The sequence below is a fragment of the Sphaeramia orbicularis genome, chromosome 9 (genome assembly GCF_902148855.1).
Source record: "Sphaeramia orbicularis chromosome 9, fSphaOr1.1, whole genome shotgun sequence".
Classification (NCBI taxonomy): domain Eukaryota; kingdom Metazoa; phylum Chordata; class Actinopteri; order Kurtiformes; family Apogonidae; genus Sphaeramia; species Sphaeramia orbicularis.
In genome coordinates, this window is record NC_043965.1 from 17,164,761 (window position 1) to 17,191,022 (window position 26,262).

General features: G+C 35.3%; 2 protein-coding genes across 2 annotated transcripts in view; one reads left to right on the forward strand and one right to left on the reverse strand.

The window, feature by feature from the left end:
• Positions 1-12,855, reverse strand: part of ksr2 (kinase suppressor of ras 2) — a 178,289-nt gene extending 165,434 nt beyond the window's left edge. Inside the window, exons 1-2 of the mRNA XM_030144487.1 lie at positions 12,473-12,855; positions 12,083-12,291 (exon numbers count right to left, since the gene is read on the reverse strand). Coding sequence (XP_030000347.1) covers positions 12,083-12,256 — 174 coding nt within the window. The 5' untranslated portion in view covers positions 12,257-12,291; positions 12,473-12,855. The remainder of the gene's footprint in view (positions 1-12,082; positions 12,292-12,472) is intronic.
• Positions 12,856-17,557: 4,702 nt separating this feature from the next.
• rfc5 (replication factor C (activator 1) 5) lies at positions 17,558-26,175 on the forward strand. The gene is made up of 11 exons (XM_030144000.1): positions 17,558-17,706; positions 18,730-18,794; positions 18,945-19,081; positions 19,186-19,265; positions 19,392-19,465; positions 19,737-19,896; positions 20,788-20,869; positions 20,971-21,100; positions 22,551-22,628; positions 25,468-25,522; positions 25,628-26,175. Exons 1-11 carry the CDS (start codon positions 17,660-17,662, stop codon positions 25,725-25,727), a joined length of 1,008 nt encoding a protein of 335 aa, XP_029999860.1. The 5' UTR covers positions 17,558-17,659; the 3' UTR covers positions 25,728-26,175.
• Positions 26,176-26,262: the final 87 nt, after the last annotated feature.

The window sequence follows — 26,262 nt, forward strand, 5'->3', positions numbered from 1 at the left end:
ATGATAATGTTTACATCCACAATGTTTCCTTAAAAATCTGAAAAACATTAACAACTTGAAATATCTTCAGAAAAACAAGTGCAATTTTAACAATATTCTGCCTCACTTTATCATTTACACATGTGCGTTACAACTTACATTGCAATTACAAATACACAAAACATTTAGTAACAGGCAGAATATTGGTAAAATTACATGTACTTCTCTTAAGACATTTCAAGTCGTTCGCATTTGTTCAGGTTATTCACATTTTTTGTTTGTTAATATAAACATTTTCCATGTAATTTTACTTTTTACACTAAAACAAAGATCAAATCTGCAGTTGTCATTATTTATAGGTTATTATGATAATATTTCACTGGTCTGACCCAATTGAGAATTAATTGGTCTGTGTGTGGAACCTGAACTAAAATGATTTTTAAGCCACTAATTGATCATTTCTAAAGTGTAATTTTTGCATTTCACAAATTCATCCTACTGGACTGGACCCTTTGGCGGGCCGGATTTCGCCCCCTGGCCACATGTTTGGCACCTGTGTTGTAGACGATAGCGGTGTTTTGACGTTCACTACGCAGCCTCTGGACGTCCAAATGGGTCATATCTGATGACCATGAAAAGATGACAAACTGTATTTTACACCAATTATTTACATGTATTGATAGAATTTGTGCATCAACAGGTCTTAAACAGTTTAGATCAGTAGATGGTTTTGGTCAGCTGCAGACATTTCAGTCTTTATATTTTTTTAAAAGGGATTTTCTTCCTTCACTACAAGGATAAAACTGCATTAGTCCAGAAGTTTGACCTTTGTCCCCTGTACGACCATACCTGCAGAGCAGCATTTAAGTAAAATGCAAAGAATATATATTTTAAAAAAAGAACAGTACAACAGCCAAACCTCAACAAACCAACACACTGCATTACCATCCTATAAAGCTACAACTAGACCAGACTCAGCAAGGCAAAGTTTACTCACACATTGTAGAAAATAGCAGAAGGGAGCTGACATATTGTGGGCAGGTGCACAAGCATAAGCTGCAGGAGCTAACAAGCTAACAGTGAAACTACCCCTGTTTGAACTACTACGTTACTGTTTTTAATCTTGGTGTTCTGCAAGGTTTGTCTTCCTACAGTCCTTCTCATATTTTTTCACCATGATGAAATGGAAAAAAGATGATTTATACTCAGCAAATAACAGGCAAATACGTGTAAGTTAATATAGTGCAGTTACTGTGAAACTACAATTAACACCAAAATGTAAGAGGTTAATAAATCAAGATTTTTTTTTTTTTTTTTAAATAATCTCTATCCATGATTTGCTGGTGCTTGGGGGGTTACATGAAGTTTGTGCTAATTCTTTTGATATTAGCTGACTGCACATGTAAGATTTCTACATTTTAAGCCAACAGGAGCCACTGTTGTACTGTTAAAGCGACAAAGGAGCACGAGAGGTGAGGAGAAGGAATGAGGATTTTCATGAGCTCTGGACATAGAACGCTTTTTCTCACTTTTTTTTTTTTTATTTTGTGATGTATCTTATGTCTGTTCTTGAAAATGTAAAAATATCGATACATTTATTTATTTATTTTAAAGTGTAATCATCATTCTTTGCTTTCTACATGTCAAGTCTGTTATACTTGAGAAAACAAATCTGGGATCTTAGGCCTTCTCAAGGTTATTGTTGGAACCATGGAGCTTAAAAACGGATACTTCAAACATCTGAAGGAGCATTTACCGATTCCACTGTAGTAATAAAACATCTTAAACACCTCCACATAAAACCTCCAGGCTTCAGACGTACACTATAGTGGATGAATGTCCACAAGGTAAAATCAGTTTACGTAACATTATGTGTCACACAAATAAATACATGTGAAACAAAATCAGACTGAGGTTATGCCTCCAAAGGCCAACATTAGGACTCACAGACAAAGTGCTTGTCAGATCTTCTAGAATAGTCCTCTCTGATGGTGGAATAGGGGGGTCAGGTGGGTCCACTTCGTAGAGTCTGGACATTTTTGTAACTTTCCTAAACAGACAATCCAACACTGACCTACTTTACACAGTTATTAACCAGGTGTGTGGAGGTGTGAAACTGGGCAGGATTTTAACTTCTCTCTCTGAAGCTTTTCTTTTTTATTTCTTCCCACATCTACTTCTTTTACACTTGTTGCAGCTCTCAAAGCGTTCACCTTTATTCCCCCTTTTGTCAGAGGGAGATCAGGTAACCAGTGTGTTACAGCGAGGACCAGACTCCTCCTCCTCCTCCTGCCTCACCTTTGTTTTAAGCCAAACAACACTTGGTACAAACTAGTTCATTTAAAGAACAGATGAATCCTTTAACCTTTTATTCCACCATCATTAAGCTGTTTTCATAATATGTGTGTCAAAGTAAAAACAAACTGCGCTCCGTCTTTACAGTACAAAAGGTAATGATACACTTCATAAATAAATAACGTGTTTCTGACATGCTCTATTTGTGTAATAAAAATACAACATATGACCACGTCATGCTCTATCATGACTTTGAGTGTCTACAAAAGCCTCAAACAAAGATCATTCATCATGTGTGTTCGCCGTATCCAAGGGATACTCTTGACAATGCATAATCATATTAATGGAAACCAGTATTACCTCTTCATCCAGGTAGTGATATACGGTGCTATTTTTGATTAAGCTTTTGGCTACGGTGAGGTCAGTGCTTAACACCTCTAAGAGACTGTCTGAGGCACAATCAGGGTCCTTTAGGTTAATAATAGAGCTCGAAAACACAACACGGGAAACAGAAGTCGTGGAAGAATCTCCCATACACACCAAGCTCAGTACAGATCAGGACTGGCTACAGAGAAAAGGCTTTATGTATGGCTGACGTCATTGCGGTCCTGATCAAAACCCCTGGTGGACAACTCATTTGTCGCTGAAGCAATAAGAGGACTGTCATCCTGAAAGGCCCTTCAACTCAGAGGATTTGAGGAAGATTAGATGGTTCTCAAGAGTAACTCCTTTGTTGCACTTGTGAATTAACTGTCAAGTGTGTGTTTTCTTTTGTCCTGATTAATTTATAAGACATGGTTGACCCTACTGAGGAGTTTCATTGCATTTTAGTGAATTTGGTCATGAAGGTGTTCTGAATACTGAACCACTATTTCCATTGAATGCATATTAAACTCACACCTGAACAAATAATAAACAGCATATAAAAAAAGCACTAAGTAACACAAATAGCACTAAAAATACGACATAACTGTTGCACTTAGGTTATGTCAGTGTCAGGCTTGGTTTGGTTTTGAATTAGCACAAAACAACATGGTTTAAAGGGGTCATATTTTGCTAACCCACTTTTATTAGTCTTTGGTTCATTTATTTGTGTATTTGGATCCTAATAGTTCATAAAGTTTGAATTTGAACCCTCCAGGTGCTGCCAAGCTATCTTTATATTAATTTTGGCAAAAATCGAGTGGATTTCTACAACTTGTTTTAATTCCTGCTTAATTTGTTACGTCTATAACTAGTTACGTCACAACATTTGCACATATAAGGTCAAGACTTCCAACAAACATTTCTCCAAGTACGACATAATTGTTTGTCAGCAGCAGTGGTTGTAGTCCATACTGAAAATATGTCCAAACTTCAAGCCAATTACCTAAAATGTTCAGTTATTGGTTGCATTAATGAACACAACTGGCTGAATGGGACAGAGCCGCACAGCCAACAACCTGGAAGGGGTGGGGCATGAAGTGGTTCATTTGCATTTAAAGGGCCAGTGCTCAAAATGACCTTTCTGGTGTCATTGCCCAGAAATAGGGCTGAAGATGGACCTGTGGAGTTGAATTAATGAAGAATTCAGACACAAGCACAGCATTTGCAGTTTATGTAGACCACAGGGAAATGTTTTAAAATGCAGAATTCCATTAACAAAAAAAAAAAAAAAAAAAAAAAAAAAAAAACAAAGCAAAATATCACTCCTTTAAGAAAATGAGTGAGGGAAGGTGCTAAGATACACCGTCTGGCCAAAAACAAAACGTTCCCACCTGGATTTAACTCAGTAAATAGTTCAGATCCTTCCACTGGATATTTACTGCAGTGATGAATATGTTTCAGCTAAAATAAATTCTTTAGCTGATGCGGTTGCTTCTCATTTCTTAATGATAGATAGAGAGCATACAGATTAGACTAGGGGTGTTAGAAAATATCAATTCTGCAATATAGCACGATATTTCATTTCACAATACTGTATCAATATTAAAAAGTACTGAATCAATATTTTTAGATATTTATTCAAATGCAGACATGGCAGTGGTTCATTTTTGTTTTTCTTTTTTGTTCATGTCTTATTTATTATTATTTAACACAGTTTTATTAAGTAATGGTTATTTTAAGCATCCTAAAAGTACTTTTTACTGTCTGAGAGGCAGATGTTAGTTCCTTTGGAAACGAGGAGAATTAGAAAAATTTTTTGATATAGCATTAGATCCTGTTCTGATCAAATAAAAACGTGTTTAGTATTTGTACATTTTTCTGGTGTAATTCAATTCTTCCAGGAAATAATCTTTAAAAAGAAAAAAGAAACAAAAAAAATTGCCTTTTTAACAGTATCATGATATATCACATTGTGATTCTAGTATTGTGATTTGTATTGTATCGCCAGATTCTTGCCAATACACACCCTTAGATTAGATTGTGTTTCAATGGTAAAAGGTCATGTGGTCTGATGAGTCCAGACTGACCCTGTTAGAGTGATGGGTGAGAAAAGGCCGATGGAGTGATTACCCATCATGCCTAGTGCCTACAGTACAAGCCTGTGGGGGCAGTGTTATGATCTGGGGTTGGTTCAGTTGGTCAGGTCTAAGTTCAGTAATGTTCCGTGTCTATAAATTGAAATCAGCTGAACCTGAATATACTGAATGAGCAGGTCTGAACATCAGTGGATTTCTTCTTCCCTTTTATGACACATATATATTCCAAGATGATAAAACCAGGAATCATCAGGATCAGATTGTGAAAGTGGTTCAGAAGAATAAGGCACAATTTTCACACATGGATTGGCCTCCACAGAATCCAGACCTGAACCACACTGACAGTCTTTTGGATGTGACATGAAGACTTTACACACCATCATCCATACACGATGTTGGCAAAAAGTTAATGAATTCTGGGCCGAAATAAATGTTAAGACATTTGTTGTGATGCTGGACAAGCATTGGCACAAAAAAACAGAGTGTGTTTATTTTTGTTTTTATCATTTACCTTCAGCTTTTAATGAGACACAAACACACAGAATGTCCATAAACTTTGTTCCACCATATCCGTCCTAAACCACTTCCTGCTCAAGATTGTCCCTATAGAGTACTGATACCTCATTTAATCATTGAATTTTCAATGTTTTTTTTTCCACACTTATACCAGCTACAGGATCCTACACAGGGATTGTTTTGAGCCCCTTAATAAATAGCTGCACTACATGTATGACTGCCTGAAATGTGATGAAAACGAAGAAGATTCAATGGGTAAAAATACCCCTGAAAATGGACCACACATTCACAATATTTGGCCAGTCAGATAAAACCCCATGTCAGTTGGTGACAACTCTAAGATTGTTTGTTATTATCATTGGATTGTTACAGATTTCCAGCATAATGTGCAGTTATTCTCAGTCTAAGATTTATTTTTCCAAGCCCTATCTGTGTTCAACACCAATTACTGATCAAATATGGTTCATAGGGAGATGTAACCTTAACCCACAAAGACCCAGCACTACTTTTGTGGCAGCTCCCAAATAATTTTTTCCTCTTTATTTAACCTTTCTTAAGTGATTTATCAACATTTATTGCAGTATTATCTTCTATATTTTGCATTTTTTTCAGTGAAAATCAGGTGTTTCCTATATTTAATTCACTGATCATGTAGATGTTTATCAAAGCTCAGATTAAAGTTGAGGGTTATTATATTAGAAAAAGAGAAAACTGAAGAAAAAGGGACTTTTTCAAAAAAATATCAGTAATTGAACATAAACCAAGTGTCTCCATCCACTGTCATTGATCCAACTCCATGGGTTTTACTGGTGAATCAATGTTGTAGAAGATGACTGTGTTTCCACGGTAACTACGGAGCCTCTGAACGTCCAAATAGTTCATATCTGATGGCCATGAAAAGATGATAAACTGCATTTTACACCAATTATTTACACTTAATAATAGGTTTGGTTTTTCAAAAAGTTATTAAACATTTTACATCAGTAGTTGATTTTGGTTGATGGTGAATGTTTGGGTCTCTGAGTTAAAATGACAATAAAACAGACATACCCCACAGCATTACAAAACCTGAACTTACGTTGCAGTTTCTATTATTTTCTGTTGTAATGTGTCAAATAGCTTTAGCATAAACACACAGCTTGTCATTTCAGTTGCTCATGTAGTATTGTATTTCATTATCCAGCATTTCTGCCTCAGTAAAGCTGTAAACCTTAAACAAATTAAAGCCATCATTTTGGAGTTTAATGTTGTGGTTACATCAGAGTGAAAATGGGGAACTTACTCTCCTAAGACCTTTAAAATTCACACTTATGATGCTCACATGGGTCTCTGAAACATCTCAGAGGTATCAAATAGTGGATTTCTTTTTTACCACATTACTTTAGCGAAAACATAAGTGGAGAAATAGAAAGTCTTATTCATGCCAACGCTGGATTAGAGATAAGAAATCTATATTTTTCTACACACGCAGTAAAAAAAAAGCAATTTTGAATCAAATGGCCACAAGTAATGTGAAATGTTATTCATTTTCAGCAGCTCTATGAAGACTTGTTAATTTCTTATAGCTCAGTGTTTCAACTGCTCAAACTCTATGTTCCTCTGCCAAAGGAAAACTGCCTTTCACATTCACTCACAAAACTTCAACATTGGCAACACACTGGTAAACACTCAGTATCAGCTATGAAACCTAAAAAACATATCAGTAATATCCAACAATTCAGTGGTCTGCTTATTCTACTGAAGTCAAAAAGAATTTTAATGTGAAATGATACTAACCCATAAAGATCCAGTGCTACTTTTGTGTGACTTCCCAAATGAAATTTTCTCTCTATTTATCCTTTATTAAGAGATTCATCTCTAATTATTACAATATTACCCCCCTGTTTCCATGTTTTAATGTAAATCATGTATTTGTCCTATACTTAATTCACTGATCATGTGGTCATGGCAACTCAAAGCAGAAGGGTCACTCAAAGGTTATTATATCAAGACAGAGAAAACTGAAGAAAAAGGGACTTTTTCAGTAAAGTCCATCATTTAATTTCCTATATTTAATTTAGATGGTCATGAAAACTCAGTTAATTCAAAGGTTATTATATCAAAACAGAGAAAACTGAAGAAAAAAATGATTTTTTCAACAAGATATCATTAACTGAACAGAAACCCAGTTTCTCCATCCAATGTCATTGATCAAACTCCGTGGGTTTTACTGGTGAATAAGAGTTCACTACAGAGCCTCTGAACATCCAAATGGGTCATATCTGATGACAATGAAAAGAAAACAAACTGCATTTTAGACCAATTGTTTACATGTATTGATAGGATTAGCGGATCAACAGTAATTTAATATTTTAGGTCAGTAGATGCTTTCGTTCATTTGGGTCTTTATGGGTTAATTTGATAAAGAGCTGTTGCAGCAGTGAATGGTATAATTAAATATATAGATGCAATATGCAGACATATGTTTCACTACTGTACAGTAAAATAATAATAATAATAATAATAATAATAATAATAATAATAATAATAATAATAATAATAATAATAAAGACTCCAGTGGCCTTAATGCAGTGGTTCCCAACCTTTTTTGGCTCATGACCCCATTTTAACATCAGAAATTTCTGCCGACCTCAGACATTCAAAACAGAGACCTTTTTTTTTTTGCTAAAACTCATTCGTTTTTGATCATGTAACAGTTTGCTATATATACTATGTTGCAAATAAATGTTAATTTTAGCTGACATTTAGCCTATATAATGTATATTATCATGGACGGAGGCAGAAAAGCCAGGTGTAGATTACTGCACAAAGGGAGAATTTTATTTCCTTATTTTCCATGTACAGTCAGTCCAGCTTGTATTTACAAGGCTGACAATTAATACTGAACAAAGAATAACTCAAAGTATGAATTATGAAAGAGCTGCAGCATCTGAAACTGACCACAATGAACATTTGAAATATAAACAGTACCACAGTGCTTCAGTTTCAGCCTCAGTGATTGACTCTCTCAACTTACCATATATTGTTTATAAGTAAGTTTTTTTTTTTTTAATCAATTACTAGAAATTTCAGGCGACCCCATTTGAATTCCAGGCGACCCCATGTGGGGTCCCAACCCTAAGGTTGAAAAACACTGCCTTAATGCATCATATTCCTGAATTTGCTACCTTGCATTACTGCCCTCTGCAGTCAGCAGAAATGTGTATCACAGCACCAATCATGTTCACGGCATGGCAGTGAGTCCCCTTGACTACACATGCTGACAGATACTATGATATAAACAGCACTCACTGATTAGAACCCTCCTCAGCATGATGGGATAAATAAAGTCTGATCTATCTATCTATCTATCTATCTATCTATCTATCTATCTATCTATCTATCTATCTATCTATCTATCTATCTATCTATCTATCTATCTATCTATCTATCTATCTGCACTAGTGGAAACATTTGCACTAGTACTGTTGTGTTCATATTTGTTAATATGTGCAGTAAAAGGTTCACAAGTAAAGTATCAACCAAAGCAAGTGAAGGAGTAAGACATGCACAATAAATAATTCTGCATCAGCGCTTGGGAAAGATGCCTCTGTTTGGTTCAGTTCTGATTATTCACAAACAATTCAGACATAACTGCAAAGCCCCAAGAAAGAACATAGATATGTGTATGGGATACTCTGAAAAATACTCCAAAAATATACAGGAAAATTAATGACATATAATAACGTCCCCCCCAACCTGAGCAGAGATCCTAAACTAAACCAAAAATCTAAAGATAAACTAAGATTAAATCACTAAATGATAGACGTTTGTTCCATCTACAGTATAACATGTATATAGACTAATTACTTAAATGTCATGATGAAAACCCATCTAAAGTTGGTTTATGAATAGCTAAGGATCTATCAAATAGTTAGAAACTTCTCTCCTTTTTCTTTTTTTTTTTTTTTTTATTATTATGCACCAAAGGTCAACGAGTGCAAATCTTTTCATAAACATCCAATGATAATATATAGTAACAGAACATAAAGAATACTTCCATTATGTTTATATTCTAGCATATAATCTAATAACATAATGTCTTGCATGCGACATTCATCTCCACACTGTATGGCCAGCAGCTCATTTGTTCTTAACCCATAAAGACCCAGAGCTTCTTTCGTGTTCGTTCCCAAATAAATGTTTCTCTCTATTTAACCTTTCTTAAGTGATTTATTACCATTTATCATAATACTATCATCTCCATTTTGCATGTTTTTCAGTAAAAATCAGGTATTTTCCATTATTTATTTTACTGATCGTGTATTTTTATCATCATGCTGAGATTACATGTGAGGGTTATCATAGCAAAAACAGGGAAAAGTTGAGAAAAAGTGACTTTTTCAGTATACTCATGTGAATTTTTCTCTCTATTTAAATTATTAATTGATTTATCACCATTTATTATAATATTATCCTCAGAATTTAACATTTTTCACTGTAAATCATGTATTTTCTTATATTTAATTTAGATTTCCATGAAAACTAACAGTAAATTCAAAGCTTAATATGTTAAAAGAGAGAAAACTGAAGAAAAAGTGACATTTTCAGAAAAATATATCATCATCCAAGTGTGTAGAACCGCTATCATTGATCCAACTCCATGGGTTTTACTGGTGAATCAATGTTGTAGAAGACGACGGGGTTTCCACGGTAACTATGGAGCCTCTGAACATCCACATGGGTCATATCTGATGACCATGAAAAGATGACAAACTGTATTTTACACCAATTATTTACAAGTATTGATAGAATTAATGGATCTGAAGTTATTAAACATTTTAGCTCAGTAGATGGTTTTGGTCACTGGTGTATATTTGGGTCTTTACAGGTTAAAACTACTTCTCTATGTTGTTGGATGACAGTTCCAGTCCTGTTCTTTCTGTGCAACATTTAACTTCACTTTAGCCCTTTCATGCATGAATTATGAGAACCTTAATCAAGATTTTTTTTCTTTATTCCTCTTTGGAGATTAAAAAAACAATGCGATTATTATAATTTTTTTTTTTATGAAGCTATGTTTCATGGAGTGGCAAAAATGTCCACCAAGCTGGACACCATGCGTTTACTTTTTGAAGCAAAGAAATATGTATTTACTGATATACTGTGTGAAAACTATGACATAAAAACATTAAATGCTGCTAATTTGATGTTTTCTCATATTTTAACATAAACTACAAAGAAAAAGTTATGGATATTTTTAATTTTTGGGCGATTTTTTGTTTCAGTTGGGATTCTTGCGCAACACTTTTTACTTTTTGGTGTGTGAATTGAATTGAAACACATTTTTTTTTAATGACCTGACATAATTTTATTTACAAATGGCAAAAATCTAAAAAAAAAAAAAAAAAAAAAAAAAAAAAAAAAGAAATATCCTTAACTTTTTGTTTGTAGTGTATTCTAATACTAGTCATTACTCACTCCATGGACATAATATGCCAAAAAAAAAAAAAAAAAGAACTTTTACTGTTAATTTCAGTCTAATAACAATAACAAGGAATTGATTTACACTTGAACATGTTAGATCAGGTTTATCAAGAACAGCAAAGTTACAGGAATGTTTTCAATGTCAGTGTATGGGATGGTGCATAAGCGTCCAATGTGTTGGCTGATATGGAACTAAAACAACAAAACCCATGAATATACAAGAGAACAGCTGGAGAATAGCTGTCCACTGTAGTGACCACTATGCATGAAAGGGTTAAGATGAATATATTCCAATATCAGACTATCTACTGCCATAAAGTGCGAGTAAATATTATTCCTGCAGGATTTGGGGTTAGTGTGAGTGGAGTGGATTGCACTTTGTGGTATTTTCTTATTTTATGTAATATCTCTGTTATATCCCCACTGGGGCTGAGAGTGTTGTGATGGTACACAGATACTCAGTGCTGAGTTTATGATGATCTTATCGCACTTTAATGGTGTTTGTTTTAATCTCCAGAGGCATCACTATAACATTCTTACAGGCCGTTGATGCTGGACTGTATTTCCAGTGACCTTATTGCACTTTATGGCTTTTTTTTTTTTTTTTTTTTTTTTTAATGTCCTGTTACAAACATCAGTGGTGAAAAAGGAGAGAAAATGGAAAAGGGAAAGGGAAAAAGAAAGGGAAGGGGAAGGGGAAGGGGATGGGGATGGGGGGGGGGGGGTGCTCGATTGGTTTGGAGTGGGCTCAAAACGGACAGCACTTAATCCGAGATCTCAAACACAACACAGGGGCATTATAGCCATTACGTAACGCAATTTATGGAATACCCCACGGGCCAATTACACGGATAACGATATTTGGCAACAGTTTCAGTAATCTGCCCCTCTTGCATAACGTCTGGGGCCTGGATGTGCTGAGAGCCCAGATGCGCAGGCTGGCATATTGGTAATGGATTGTAAACACGGGCTGCCTATAGGCCTCTGCTGCCTCAGATTTTATTCTGATGGAGAAGAGCCACCTTCTCTCCTCGCCACCTGCAGAATGCGCAAGTCTATAACAGCCCACTGCAGCCCCATAGCCTCTTGATTTATTGCACTGCACAAAACAGATAGCAGTGGGCTTTAAGCAGAACAGAAAGCTTGCATATTTATGCAATGACAGCGCTGGAAGCAGACAAGCTGTTTGTTGATTTTTTTTTTTTTATTTTTTTTTTTTTAAAGGGGGGGGGGGGGGGGGGGGGGGGGTGGCAAAACAAATATGCATAGTGACCCAGAAAAAAAAAAAATAGACACAAGCCTTCGTATTGATTTAGATGGAGATGCACAGTAGAGATCATCCACTGCGCTTAAACGGTGCTTACCTCCAGCGTTCGTATCTCTTTTTGTGTCAAGTCGTTGGATGTGGCACATTTGGTCCGTAAACCCTCCAAACTAGAAATGCTTATGTCTATCATATTTTGCACCAACTCGCACTGCTGCAAGGCTTTCTGCAAACTAAGATGCTGCTCCTCGCTTTTGGTCATCTCCTCGTTCATAGTTTGCGAGCAGTGGTCGTTATTTTCCCTTTGCACTTTAAAAATAAAAAAAATAATAATAAATTTAAAATTAAAAAAAAAAGAATTAAATTAAAAAATAAAATAAACCCTCCCCCCCTTCCGGAAAAAAATGTAAAAAAAAAAAATGAAATAAAAAAAAAATTATAATATATAATTCAGAAAAGAAACGTGGAAAAGCCCACGGAGCAGAGCAACCTGCAAAACGCCATGAAACGAGATGTTGTCGGTTTACAGACGGGGTTTGAGCCGTGACAGAGCCGACTCCATTGCAACAACAGTCCTCGTAGTTCCTGCTGTTTCATCCAGGTGTCTCTGGTTGGAGGCTAAATCAAACCCAAGATGAAGATCCCTGGCAGTACTACACGGTTCGCCACAGCATCCATTGGGTGCCCCTCCGCTTCAGATCGAGAGAAAGAAAAAAAAAAAAAAAAGAGAAGAGAAGAGAAGCGGTTCAGCGCATCATAAAGCGGACGGATGAGGGAGAGAAGCCTGGTGGGTTTTAAAGGTGCTGATGTGAGGACTGGATGCAGGTACTCCCTGTCTCCCTTGGCAGCAGCTGCATCCCGGTTCGCTCCCACCACACCGACATGTTTCCTGTCAATCAAACCCACAGCAACAGCATCGCATTGCCCAGGCTCCACCGTGAGGGGCCGCTCTCGCGAGATTAGGGAGCCCACACTGCACTGTCTCCAGGCCTGGATGAGGAACCAAAAACTGGACTTTACACTGGGTTATCAAGGCAACAAAGGCTTTTTACTAAAATAATGTCATCATTCTGGGTCAATTTTACATACACAAATGTAAACATTTGAAGATGAAACCCACATTTTCCAGTTTCCATAATGACTTTCTGCTCTATATGAAAACTCTCAATCACATGAAGAGTAAACCTGCATTGAAGATTCTGTCAATTATTGAAGAATATAATTTGTACAACAAGCTCTAGCTCCCCACCTCATTTTTTTTGTTAATTTTTTTATTTCTTTTCTTTCTTTCTTTCTTTTTTTTTTCTTTTTCAAAAATTGCAGTCTTCATGTTTGTTGACATCTATATGTGTATTCCTTTTTGCACCCGTGCCTTTGTATTTTCTTTAATACGGATGCCATGTTGTTTGTATATTTGTATATTGTTAATAATAATAATAATAATAATAATAATAATAATAATAATAATAATAATAAACTGGGTTGTCAAGGCACATACAGCAAAAAAATAAAAAAATAAAAAACAAACAAACAAACAAACAAACAAACAAATAAATAAATAAATAAATAAGGCCTGGATAAGGAACCAAAAGGAACCAAAAACTGGACTTTTCACTTGGTTATCAAGGCAACAAAGGCTTTTTACTAAAATAATGTCATCATTCTGGGTCAATTTTACATACACAAATGTAAACATTTGAAGATGAAAGCCATATTTTCCAGTTTCCATAATGACTTTCTGCTCTATATGAAAACTCTCAATCACATGAAGAGTAAACCTGCATTGAAGATTCTGTCAATTATTGAAGAATACAATTTGTACAACAAGCTCTAGCTCCCCACCTCATTTTATTTGTTAATTTTTTTCTTTCTTTTCTTTTCTTTCTTTCTTTTTTTTTTCTTTTTCAAAAATTGCAGTCATCATGTTTGTTGACATGTATATATGTATTCCTTTTGGCACCCGTGCCTTTGTATTTTCTTTAATACGGATGCCATGTTGTTTGTATATTTGTCTATTGTTATTATTATTATTATTATTATTATTATTATTATTATTATTATTATTATTATTATTATTAATAATAATAATAATAATAATAATAATAATAATAATAATAATAATAATAATAAACTGGGTTGTCAAGGCACATGCAGCAAAAAAATAAATGAATAAATAAATGAATGAATAAATAAGGCCTGGATAAGGAACTAAAAGGAACCAAAAACTAGACTTTTCACTGGGTTATCAAGGAAACAAAGGCTTTTACTAAATAATATCATTTTTGTATAATTTTACATACACAAATGTAAACATTTGAAGATGAAACCCACATTTTCCAGTTTCCATAATGACTTTCTGCTCTATATGAAAACTCTCAATCACATAAAGAGTAAACCTGCATTGAAGATTATATCAATTATTGAAGAATATGATTTGTACAACAAGCCCTAGCTCCCCACCTCATTTTATTTGTTAGTTATTTTTATTTCTTTTCTTTTTTTTTTTTTTTTTCAAAAATTGCAGTCTTCATCGTTGTTGACATCTATATATGTATTCCTTTTTGCACCCGTGCCTTTGTATTTTCTTTAATACGAATGCCATGTTGTTTGTATATTTGTATATTATCAATAAAAAAAGGGTTATCAAAGCACATACAGCAAACAACATAAATAAATAAATAAATAATGTGTAAATTTGTTGCTGCTGTTATTTGTACTGTTGTTTATGATATTTTGTTCATGCTTTCTCTCATTTTGTCTTATTTTTCATTTAATTTGTTTTATTAATTTTATTTTTCATTCATTCATTCATTTATTTGTTTTGGGCAGAAGAAAAAATTTAACATTGTTTGTGTACAAGGAACTAATAGCAGAGCAAATACATTATATAATAAATCAAGGTGATCAAGACAAAATAACAATTGCCATGTACACTAGTAATAACAAAATAAATTCAACATGTACTGCTCAAAAAGGAGTGGGAAGAAGAAAACTTATTAAATCCCACCCCCATCTCACATTTATACAATATAACACAGTACTTTTGCTTCCTTAACAATAAAGTGACATCTGTTTAGAGTCCTAATAATGTAAATAACCGATAGAAAACAGATTAGGAAAACTGATGTATATTACACTTAGTAACTATTTAAATGATAGTCTGCATATCTTATAATACAATGTATTTCAACAATAATCACGTACCAACAACAGTTCTTGTTCTAGTTATTATCATTGTAATTATCACCATGGTTGTTATTGTTAGTATTGTTGATATTTTCTTGTAAGGGTCTACACCACCTTCTTTTTCTTTTTTTTTTCCCATCTTCACTCTCTCCTTCTCTCTTCCCCAAAATAAAGACAGTGGAATATCAGTGGGAGCCTCATATACTTTATGAAGTTCCCTTTGGCAAAGCAAATTTGTTTAGCGCAACAAGGCAGCCACACCAACATTCTGCTGTTATGATGCTGGACATGACAAATTAAAAGGAAAAAAAAAAATAAATAAAATAAATGTCGACCCCTTAATGGTATTTATTTTGCACAGTAATTTTTTACAAAACTAATGAAACCAATGAAAAAATGTACACTAAACAAAATAGGTAATACAGCTTCTTGTGTAACATACGTTTGCAGTCTTATTACAAACTACCACGCTCCTTCAACCTAATAGTGCTAGTATTATATGTGTGTATACATATATATGAATTTATACATATTTTTCCTTGTTTTATATCCTAGAAGTGCGGTTGGCTATATGTACAAGTTTGTTATTGTTATGATTATTATCCATTTACTTACTTATTTATTTTATTTATATTACTCCTTTTTTTGCATGTGTGTACATCATGGGCATGTCCACAATCATGTATATATGTAGGTAAACGTGTGTGTATGTAAGTAAATGTGAATATGTTTATTTACGTATAGAATTTTTATTACTATTTTTGTTATTGTTCTGCAGAAGTAGGATTTCCATGAGAAGCATTGATTCTTCACAAATTACTCCTCTGTTTTGTATTGCACTGGAAAGTCTATATTTATATGACGACATACATGCAACAAAGATTCACAAAGTACCTTTTCTTTCTTTCTTTCTTTCTTTCTTATAAAAAAAGAGAGAGAACAGTGTACTTTGTATCCATGATGTACTGTGAAACATGTTGTAAGACTGTTCTGAATAAAAATTTGAATTAAGAAAAAAAAAAGCAAAAAAACTACAAATTACCTAAAGGCAGGCATTTCCAGGTATATTAGATATTAACTGTTACATTGCAAAAAAACAAACAAAAAACAGACAGATATCCAGAATCCTAAATGCAAGGCCATCGACATTTTAATATCATTATTTTTCCTTAAAATAATGAGTTTAAGTAGGCATGTATGGTTGGAACTCCACTGTTTTCTGTACAACACTTTGGTCCACTGTGGTTGTTTTAAAGTGCTTCATAAATAAAGACAGGTTGGATTAGATTGGATTCTTGTAACTGTTACAATTTACCACTAGTGGGGTAAGTTTTTACAAAGGAACACAGTGTATTTAAGTATTCAACACTGACTCACATGCTCTGTGATATTCTTGCAGGAGTTTGACGTTGATGCTATTTGCAGTTAACAAATTCGAAAACTTTGTAGAAGTGTTTGAGAGCTTTAGTTCAAAAGTAAATGAGACACAAGAGCTGATGTGACAAAAAAAATATCTACTTTACTCCTTTCGTCCATTTAAGTATCATTTAGACACAGTGTATTGAAGTAAAAATCCTTGTGGTCCTTTCAATAGATAAGAGGAAAACCTTAGTAACAATGACAGTATTATTATTATTATTATTTCCATCATTATTATTAAAAACTTGTCAATAATGAAAATAATCTCTGTAATAGTTAACTGAGTTTGGAGCAGTCTCTGCAGAGTGGGATCAGCACTGTATACAGTCACGTCATCTCTCATGAGGCAGAGGGTACTGCATTGTTGGGAAATTTTTGTGACATTTTCTGTGTCACCTGCTGAGACTTCTGCCACGGTTGTGTCCTGCCTCGCTGAAAAGACTATGAGAAAGGTAGCAGCTGGAGAGAGAGAAAACACAATGTCCAGCATGAACAAAGATACAGACTACAGAACGGGTGTATTCATAAAGATCTACATGCACTGAAGTGTGCGTGTATGCTTTCCATTTTTCATCTGTCTTTCTCAACTGCTTATTCTCCTTTCTTTTGTTTTTATTTTTGTTTTGTTTTTTTTAGCTCACAGAATACAACACAAGGGGTACATTCAATGAGAGAAAGGAAGAATCAAGGACAAGGTTCTATATTTACAACCCCAAAATCAACCCAGATCCTCCAGTATCAGTCCTACAAGGTGTCAAAAGTCACATAATAACAACACACTCCTCATAGCAGTAGATTTCTTGCAGCATTGTCCCTACAATCAATGAGTTCATTCTTCACAACATTTTTTTAACTGTAAAACCTCCTTTTACAGTGGGCAGACATGTCAACTAGGTCCCGCCCACAACAGCCAACAACGTGATTCCATTGGCTGTACGCGCTGACGTTTTACGCACGTTTTGTTGTAGAGAGCGCCAAATACGTCCACCACTACCACTATCCGCAGCAAGAGAACTGAAGTAAAAGTAGCATATTTATTCATTTGGAGCTAATTTTACCTTTAGGAACATTCATGGCTTCTACAAGTAAAACGCCAGCTCAGCCCAGAAACTTACCATGGTGAGTTCAGTGTCTTTGTAGGAGCTTAAGCAGAGCTAGCGAACCTTTAGCTAGCAGCTAGCCGCTGAATCTGCGTCCGTCAGTGTCGTGTTAGTTTTCCTGTTGTGTTAGAAGTAAGCAGCTCGAGTATGCGTAATAAAATACTTTTTTTGAGGCTCCGCTTGACTCTCTATAATTCGGCATATATAGCGCAAACGAATCCTCCAGGTGTCGCTTCATTCAACTGGCTTTATCCTCTAAAAAGCTGCAGCGATTGATATGACAAGATGCTAAAGTTGAAATACTGTGCATTGTTTATAGCACATGTGAAGGATTATAAAGGGACTTCTTCATGCATCTGTATTGTGACAAAGATGTGTTATATGGGTTAGGGTTAAATATATAATATGTGCTTTTAGAAGGGAATTGCATTATATAAATGAAGTACTGCGTAAACATTGTAAACACTGAGCTGTTGTAGACTTTTTTTTTTTATTTTGGAACAGCAGTTTATATTACAGAGCATAGCATGTATAATATCAAGAGCAGTTTGGGACCCACTGCCATGCACGTATTTTAGAAATTTCAATAACTATATACATATATGGAGAGAAAACATGTTTACAAATTGACACAAAAAAAAAATCAGAGAGAAGGGATTAGATGAGGTTAAAAACTATAATAAATGCAGAAGTAATGACAATAAGGTAAAGTCAAAGTTACAGTTCAGGCTTCCACAAAATCTGGTTGTAAAGGCTGAATATACTTAATCAATTTGGTCCAGAGTTAAAAAAAAAAAAAAAAGTTTTCTTAAGATGAAGAGAAAAAGTAATCATTCCACTCCACTCCTGTATGACAGGGGGTTCAGGAAGCAGCCATCATCTCGTGAATGCTTTTTTGCAGGCGACTATCAAAATATTAAACAAATATTCATCAAACTGCCCCCCGCTAAAATCAACATTCCCGAGTTGTTGTAGACTTGAATTCATCAGTGTTTGATATTGTGCTGTATTTTACTAACCATTCCACCGTCCAATTTGCCAGGGTTGAAAAGTACAGACCACAATCGCTGGATGACTTGATCTCTCACAAAGATATTCTGAGCACCAGTAAGTATAACAGTGGCACATTAAACATGATTATTTTGTTGCTAAATGAAGATTATCCAGTAATATTAGTGCCTGTCTCAGTAAGCAAGCATGTTTTTAGTCAACTTGGTATCATATCTTGAGTTTGTTATTTGTTTTTCCGTCATCCAGTCCAGAGGTTTATTAGTGAGGACAGACTTCCCCATCTCCTGTTCTATGGCCCCCCCGGAACAGGAAAAACCTCCACCATCCTGGCTTGTGCTAAGCAGCTGTATAAGGATAAAGAGTTCAACTCCATGGTGTTGGAGGTACATCTGAACACTCTTTACAGATTCAGTTTAGTTGAAAGCTTTTCTGGTATTATACTCACAAATTACTGTTTGTCTTTATCTGTTTTTCTTTTTCTTTGTAGCTTAATGCATCAGATGACAGAGGTATTGACGTTGTACGAGGCCCCATCCTGAGTTTTGCCAGCACCAGAACAATCTTCAAGTAAGATGACTTTTTTGGCTCTAACACTATACAGTTTTCTTTTTTTAAATTTTCCATTCATAAGTTCAAGCAGATTAATGTTTTAATGGCTATGTTTCCTTTCCAATCGTCTCTTCTGTCCTCCAGGAAAGGTTTCAAGTTGGTGATACTAGATGAGGCTGATGCCATGACCCAGGATGCCCAGAATGCATTGCGGCGAGGTGAGCCATCTGTTCAGCCAGGCGTCACCCACTGTGAGGCGCACGGCTCAGTGAGCAGCCACACAATTCAGTTTGTTACTGGGTTACAGGGTGTGTGCTTATTGCACTTTAGTGCTTTAAAAAAATCAATAACGCATCTAAAGGTTGGTGTATTGACACACAATTGTATTTTAATGATGTATGTGGTTAGAAAAGGTCATTTGAGTGGACAGTGAGGGATATAGCATTTTGATCTAACATGCACTCTCTCTTCAATCTGTGTCTTGCTCAGTCATTGAGAAGTTCACAGAAAACACTCGGTTCTGTCTGATCTGCAACTATCTGTCCAAAATCATCCCGGCCCTGCAGTCGCGTTGCACCAGGTTCCGTTTCGGCCCGTTGTCCCCGGACCAGATGATCCCACGGTTGGAGTACGTCGTCCAGCAGGAGAGGTGTGTGTGCTGCAATGGAACAATGTACAGGGTCTTAAAGTCTTGAATTTACAAATCTGCATTTAATACCTTAAAGAAGTATTTAAAAGGTATTACATTTGATATGGTAGGTGTTAAGTGTGTCTGGGAAATGTCCAAGCTGCAAAGAAAGTAATGTTAGTCTCCTCAGTTCCTCCCCTTCCAACCTGACAATTTATATTGAAATTAGGAACCAATTATCACTAACTTTGCAGCTGCCGGTGAGAAATTATCACAGAACATCCAGCCCAACACAGAGTCATAAATATCTGCCAGTATGGCAGTGAAATGGGCATTCTGTTCCAAGTAGTCTTTAAAAGGTCTTAAAAAGTCTTAAATTTATCTTGAAGAAACCTGTAGGAACCCTGAATGTAGTCTGTTGTTTTTTATATATGTCTAACTGCACAATATCTATGTAAAGAGCTGCAGTAAGATGGATGTAATACAATATTACCAGAATACAGTAATATTGTGAGGATTAAGAAACATACTAAATTCCTGATCTTGCCAGCTAAATGCTGTTGTCCCTTGTTTACAAAAGCAATTTTTTTAGCGCAATTTTCTCTTAATGAAAAATTAATGTTGTGGCACTAGATGATACTTTAAGGCAATTATCCATCATGTTTTGGGACGTATGATGTTTGTATATTTGAATATTATGGGTTTATTCACATACTATTATATTATCATCTTTTCTCAAAATATTAATGTTTCATCATAATTGAACCTTTTTTTTCACCATGTCTTTATTCCTGTAACATCACAATTTTATTCATAAAATCTGATCCAATATTATTTCAAAGAATTCCCATTGTGTGACCTCAATACTCCATTGTCTATGACTCTAACACTGTTTCATGTTTTTTGAGGCAGCATTAACATAACTCCAGATGGAATGAAGGCCATTGTGACCTTGTCATCTGGGGACATGAGAAGGTCGCTGAACATCCTCCAGGTGTGTTTCTGTGATCATTTCCAGTTCGATATCATCCTTTCATTGTTGCCACTGATTCTGTGTTTTTAATACATTTACGTCTGTTTTTCTGGTGAACTCAGAGCACCTCCATGGCGTACGGAAATGTGACGGAGGACACAGTGTACACCTGCACGGGTCATCCCCTCCGCTCAGACATTGCCAACATCCTCGACTGGTCCCTCAACCAAGATTTCACCACAGCGTACAATCGTATCCTTCACCTACAGCAGCGGTGTTGCACTCATTTTAGTTCAGGGGCCACATTCAGCCCAGTATGATCTGAAGGGGGCCGGACCAGTAAAATAATGACATAACATATAAATAATGTTAACTCCAATTTTTTTTTTTTTTTTAGAGTGAAAAAAGTAAATTTACACCGTGAAAATGTTTACAGCCACACACTATCCTGTAAAAAATATGAACAACATGAACTATGAAAAAACTGAAAGTTATTACGAAAAATAAGTTCAATTTTAACAATACTCTGCCTCAGTTTGTCATTTAAACATGTGTATTACAACTTACAGATCGCAGTGGATCTACAAATACATAAAACATTTAGTAACAGGCAGAATACTATTATAATATATAATGGTTTTATCCCCACCACCGCTGCTAGATCTGCCACTGCCAGACATAGTTCGTGTGAATGCGATAACTAGGCCAGGTTTGGTTGGATTTCTTTTCCCTTGATAACCAACTTAGTGGACCCCTAGTGGAAGAACCCTTTCGATTTCAGCTTCTCTGAGTATTATAAATCATCCAAATGGGGGCGCTTTAGTTGAAAATCATTTTTTTGGACAAAAATCAAGCAGTAATAGGCCAACTGAGGTAAAATTTGGTTCATATTGGTTGTCTTAGAAATGTCTATTTCCTCACTGCCATCCAGAGTTCATATGGTGTCATTTTCATTCACTAGGTGGAGTTTTGTGGGGAAAAATTGGATCTCTGACCATTATTCTGCCACTATCAGGTCGATGTAGCTCAAATTGAGTTCATATCGATTGTCTAACAATTATCGTGGATAGATTTATATATAGCAGAGGATCGGGGGGATTTCGGGGATATATCCTTGCTGTTGGACCCTGACAGCGTAAGCCTCGTTGAAATTGCAATCACTTCTCTTAAGATATTTCAGCTTCGTCATATTTATTCAGGTTATTCAGATTATTTGTGAAAGAATAGTTTGTAAATGTGAACATTTTCAAGTAATTTTCCTTTTTTACATTAAAGCAAAGAGAAAAACATTTCGATTTTTCAGTATTTACAGGTTAGTATGACAGTATTTTACTGCTCCGATCCACTTGAGATAGAACAGGGCAGAATGTGGCCCCTGAACTAAAATGATTGTTCATATATACTATCTTAAGTGTCATTTTTGCATTTTTCAAACTAATCCCGCGGGCCGGATTGGACCCTTTGACACTTCCTGCTTTGACTGTTTGACACCCATGACCGACAGGATCATCCAGTCTAATGTAAATAAGTAACACAGTGTATCACATTATAGCTGAAAGACCCTTAACAAGTAAATGATCAGTTATAAAGACAATATGTAAACTTTCACACTGCAAATAAAATGCAGGAAAGCTAGATGTTAGCACCTCAGACACCCAGACCCAGACTGTTTTTACATGTTATCCTCAACACCTGTTTACAGAGATCCTTCAGCTGAAAACTTTGAAAGGTTTGGCACTACATGATATCCTAACTGAAGTTCATCTGCTCATACACAAAGGTAAGTTACACAAATAACCACACACGCCAAGGAAAAGGTGGGTTTCTACGACAGAGCTGCTAATGGTGTCAATTGTACAGTTGGGACAACAGGAGTTAACCCTTTAACAACGGCAGTATCGCCGGCGCTGCATTTTACGCTTTGCAGCATTCAAATTACTGTAACTCCTGAACTGTTTGCATTATCCACAAAATACAAACAACATCGGAATGCTGAGATCCTGAGCTTTCTGACACTGTATAACACTTTACAGCAGCAATGTGGGACTACAGGGTGGGGAAGCAAAATTTACAATATTTTGAGGCAGGGATTGAAAGACAGTGTATGACCAATTAGTTTGTTGAAAGTCATGAGAATTTATTTGCCACAAGAAAATTTACATAATAGAAAATGTTTTTATTCTATGTGTCCTCCTTTCTCAATAACTGCCTTCACACACTTCCTGAAACTTGCGCAAGTGTTCCTCAAATATTCGGGTGACAACTTCTCCCATTCCTCTTTAATAGTATCTTTCAGACTTTCTCGTAATAGTTTTGCTCATAGTCATTCTCTTCTTTCCATTATAAACAGTCTTTATGGACAGTCCAACTATTTTTGAAATCTCCTTTGGTGTGACGAGTGCATTCAGCAAATCACACACTCTTTGACGTTTGCTTTCCTGATTACTCATATGGGCAAAAGTTTCTGAAAAGGTATGGATAATAGTGTTAGGTATGATTATGGCATCAATATATGTTTGGTTTCAAAACAACTGATGTAGTGCCTGCTGAGAAAAAACAACTAAATGTTCATTGTAAATTTTGCTTCCCCACCCTGTATATTACAAGTAGAAAAGAAGAGACTTCCATACAGGCTAAAGAAACATCTGGAAATAACAAAAAATATGAAGCTATAATATGGATACTGAATGTTCAAGACCAAAAAGCATGTTTGAGCAGATGTAAAATAGACAAAAGTTTATTTTTCCAATCTCAAAAAGTTTCATTATGGACATTTGCAGTTGTTTCTGATAATAAATACGCTAAAAACTTCAAGTTGTTTTTTTTTCTTTTTTTACTAAAAGACACCGTTTGAAGCATTTATTATTCATAGTAATGATAATTAATGGCCAGATATTGAAAGTTACATTCTTCCTGAAAGCAAAGATGCAAAAGAATTGGCAAAAAAGACATTTCCTGACACTTTCATTGCAAAGAAAACATGAAGACACCTAGGCGGCCTTAAAAGGGTTAAATCAAACTCAGCCCTTTGGCTAACATTAGTTCAGGGTTTGTATGTGTAGTCTGTTGGTTCAACCGAAATACATTTTGGAAATATTTAGGACACTATAAGGTGATTGAGATGTGTTGTCATATTTTGTAGAAAAAACACTAAACCTCAACACTTAAGTCTTTCTGTATGATGTTTTTTTTTCTTTTTTTATGAAGGTCTGTTTTTTATTTTCAATTTTCACATGTATAACAAGAAACATACAACTTAACCATGAAACTTGTATCAAGTACCTATCCAACTACCAAATCCACCCCATGTACTGGACCATTGTTAAGTTTATATAGAGCCAGACATAATATATGTATATATAGTATGCTATTTATCCTGTTACTGTGTTTCCATTTTTTAAATCAGTTTTAGTATATTTTCTATTTATTGTTAATTTATTAGTTTTAGTATATCTTGCTTTTGTATCTGTAGATTTGTACAGCACTTAAGGCACTTTGTGTTGTTTTAAATGTGCTACATAAATAAACTTCACCTTGAGCTTACATACAAAAATATGTAAGCCCCTTCAAATACATGCACAGACACATGCATATACACTACAAACAAAAAGTTAAGGATATTTTTAATTTTTGGGCTTTTTTTTTTTTCAGTTGGGATTCTTGCACAGTGCTTTTTACTTTTTTTTGTGTGAATTGAATTGAAACACATTTTTTTTAATGACCAGACATAGTTTTATTTACAAATGGCAAAAATGACCAAAAAAAAAAAAGAAATGTTTGTAACTTTTTGTTTGTAGTGTATATATACAGGGGTTGGACAAAATAATGGAAACACCTTCACCTCAAGATGATAATGCCCCAATCCATACAGCTAGAATTTTTATAGAATGGCATGAGGAACATTCTAATGAAGTTGAGCATCTCGTATGGCCGGCACAGTCCCCAGACCTCAACATTATTGAGCATTTATGGTCAGTTTTAGAGATTCAAGTAAGACGTCGATTTCCACCGCCATCGTCTCTAAAAGAGTTGGAGGGTATTCTAACTGAAGAATGGCTTAAAATTCCTTTGGAAACAATTCACAAGTTGTATGAATCAATACCTCGGAGAATTGAGGCTGTAATTGCCGCAAAAGGCGGACCTACACCAAATTAAATTATATTTTGTTGATTTTTTTAAGGTGTTTCCATTATTTTGTCCAACCTCTGTAAATGTACAAATATACACACATGTGCACACATAAATAAATAAATAAGAGAAAAGAAAATTAAAAATAAACGTATTAAAAAATAAATAAGTAAAAAGGAACACAGATATTGGAGTTACAGATATGTTGGTAGCTATTATACCTTCGACAAAGCTGATAAATGGCTGCCAAATGGCATAGAACCTTCTGGTAGAACTCCTAATTGTATATGTAATTTTTTTGCATAACCTCTCTGATCTATTGTCCATATGTTGGGGGGAGAGCATCCTTCCATTTAAATAAGACACGCTGCCTGGCCCTATATGATGATGTTTATGGTCATGTCTTTAAATAAGTGTGATTTAAGCTTATTATTTTACTCCATTTCTGATGATTATGTATCTTCCACTGACAAAATTCTCTCCTCTTTCAGTTGATTTTCCTCCTTCTATTCGGATCGGTCTGCTCATCAAGTTGGCCGACGTCGAGTAAGTGCTTCCTTGTGTAAATGAGTCGTCACTAGTTCATTTATTAACATGAAGCCGTCGGGTTAGTTCAGTTTTTTTTCTGATGAGCATGTGTCATCTCCTCAGACACAGGCTCGCCTCAGGAACCAATGAGAAGATCCAGCTGAGTTCCATGGTCGCAGCTTTCCAGGCGGTGCGAGACCTTGTTACCAGTGAAGCCGCCTAGAAAACCACTGAAACCACTAAATGCAGATGAAAAGTGATCACTGGGTTATAGATGCATCCTCAAATTGGGCCTCTGAGGTCAAATTACTTCTGCATTTACTTGTAAACCATCTGATACTGCCATGGACGTTTAGAACCAAGCTGCTATGATGAACTAAGAGGGGGTGGGTGTTTGTTTCCAACCGATTAGAAGATGGAAAATTAGAAAAAAATGGAATTTGTTTGGGCAGAAATCTATCCCTTATGTAGCAGCTACTGGAGTCGCTTCACATCCACATAATTGAGGAAAAAATGTAAAGTTAGTACCAAAAAAACAAAAACCCGAAGTCACACCCACACTTGGAAAATCGTAGTTGAATTATCTGTTGGATTAAACTCGCAACAGACCAGAAGAACTCTGCTCAGACATGTACACGTTTTTGATATGTTTAATAAAACTATTTCCTATATTTCCAGTTTTTGTTATCTCATATTAACAATTAACATGTGCAGGTAGCAGTGTATATGATGATAAAGGGCAATTAGAAATGCATATA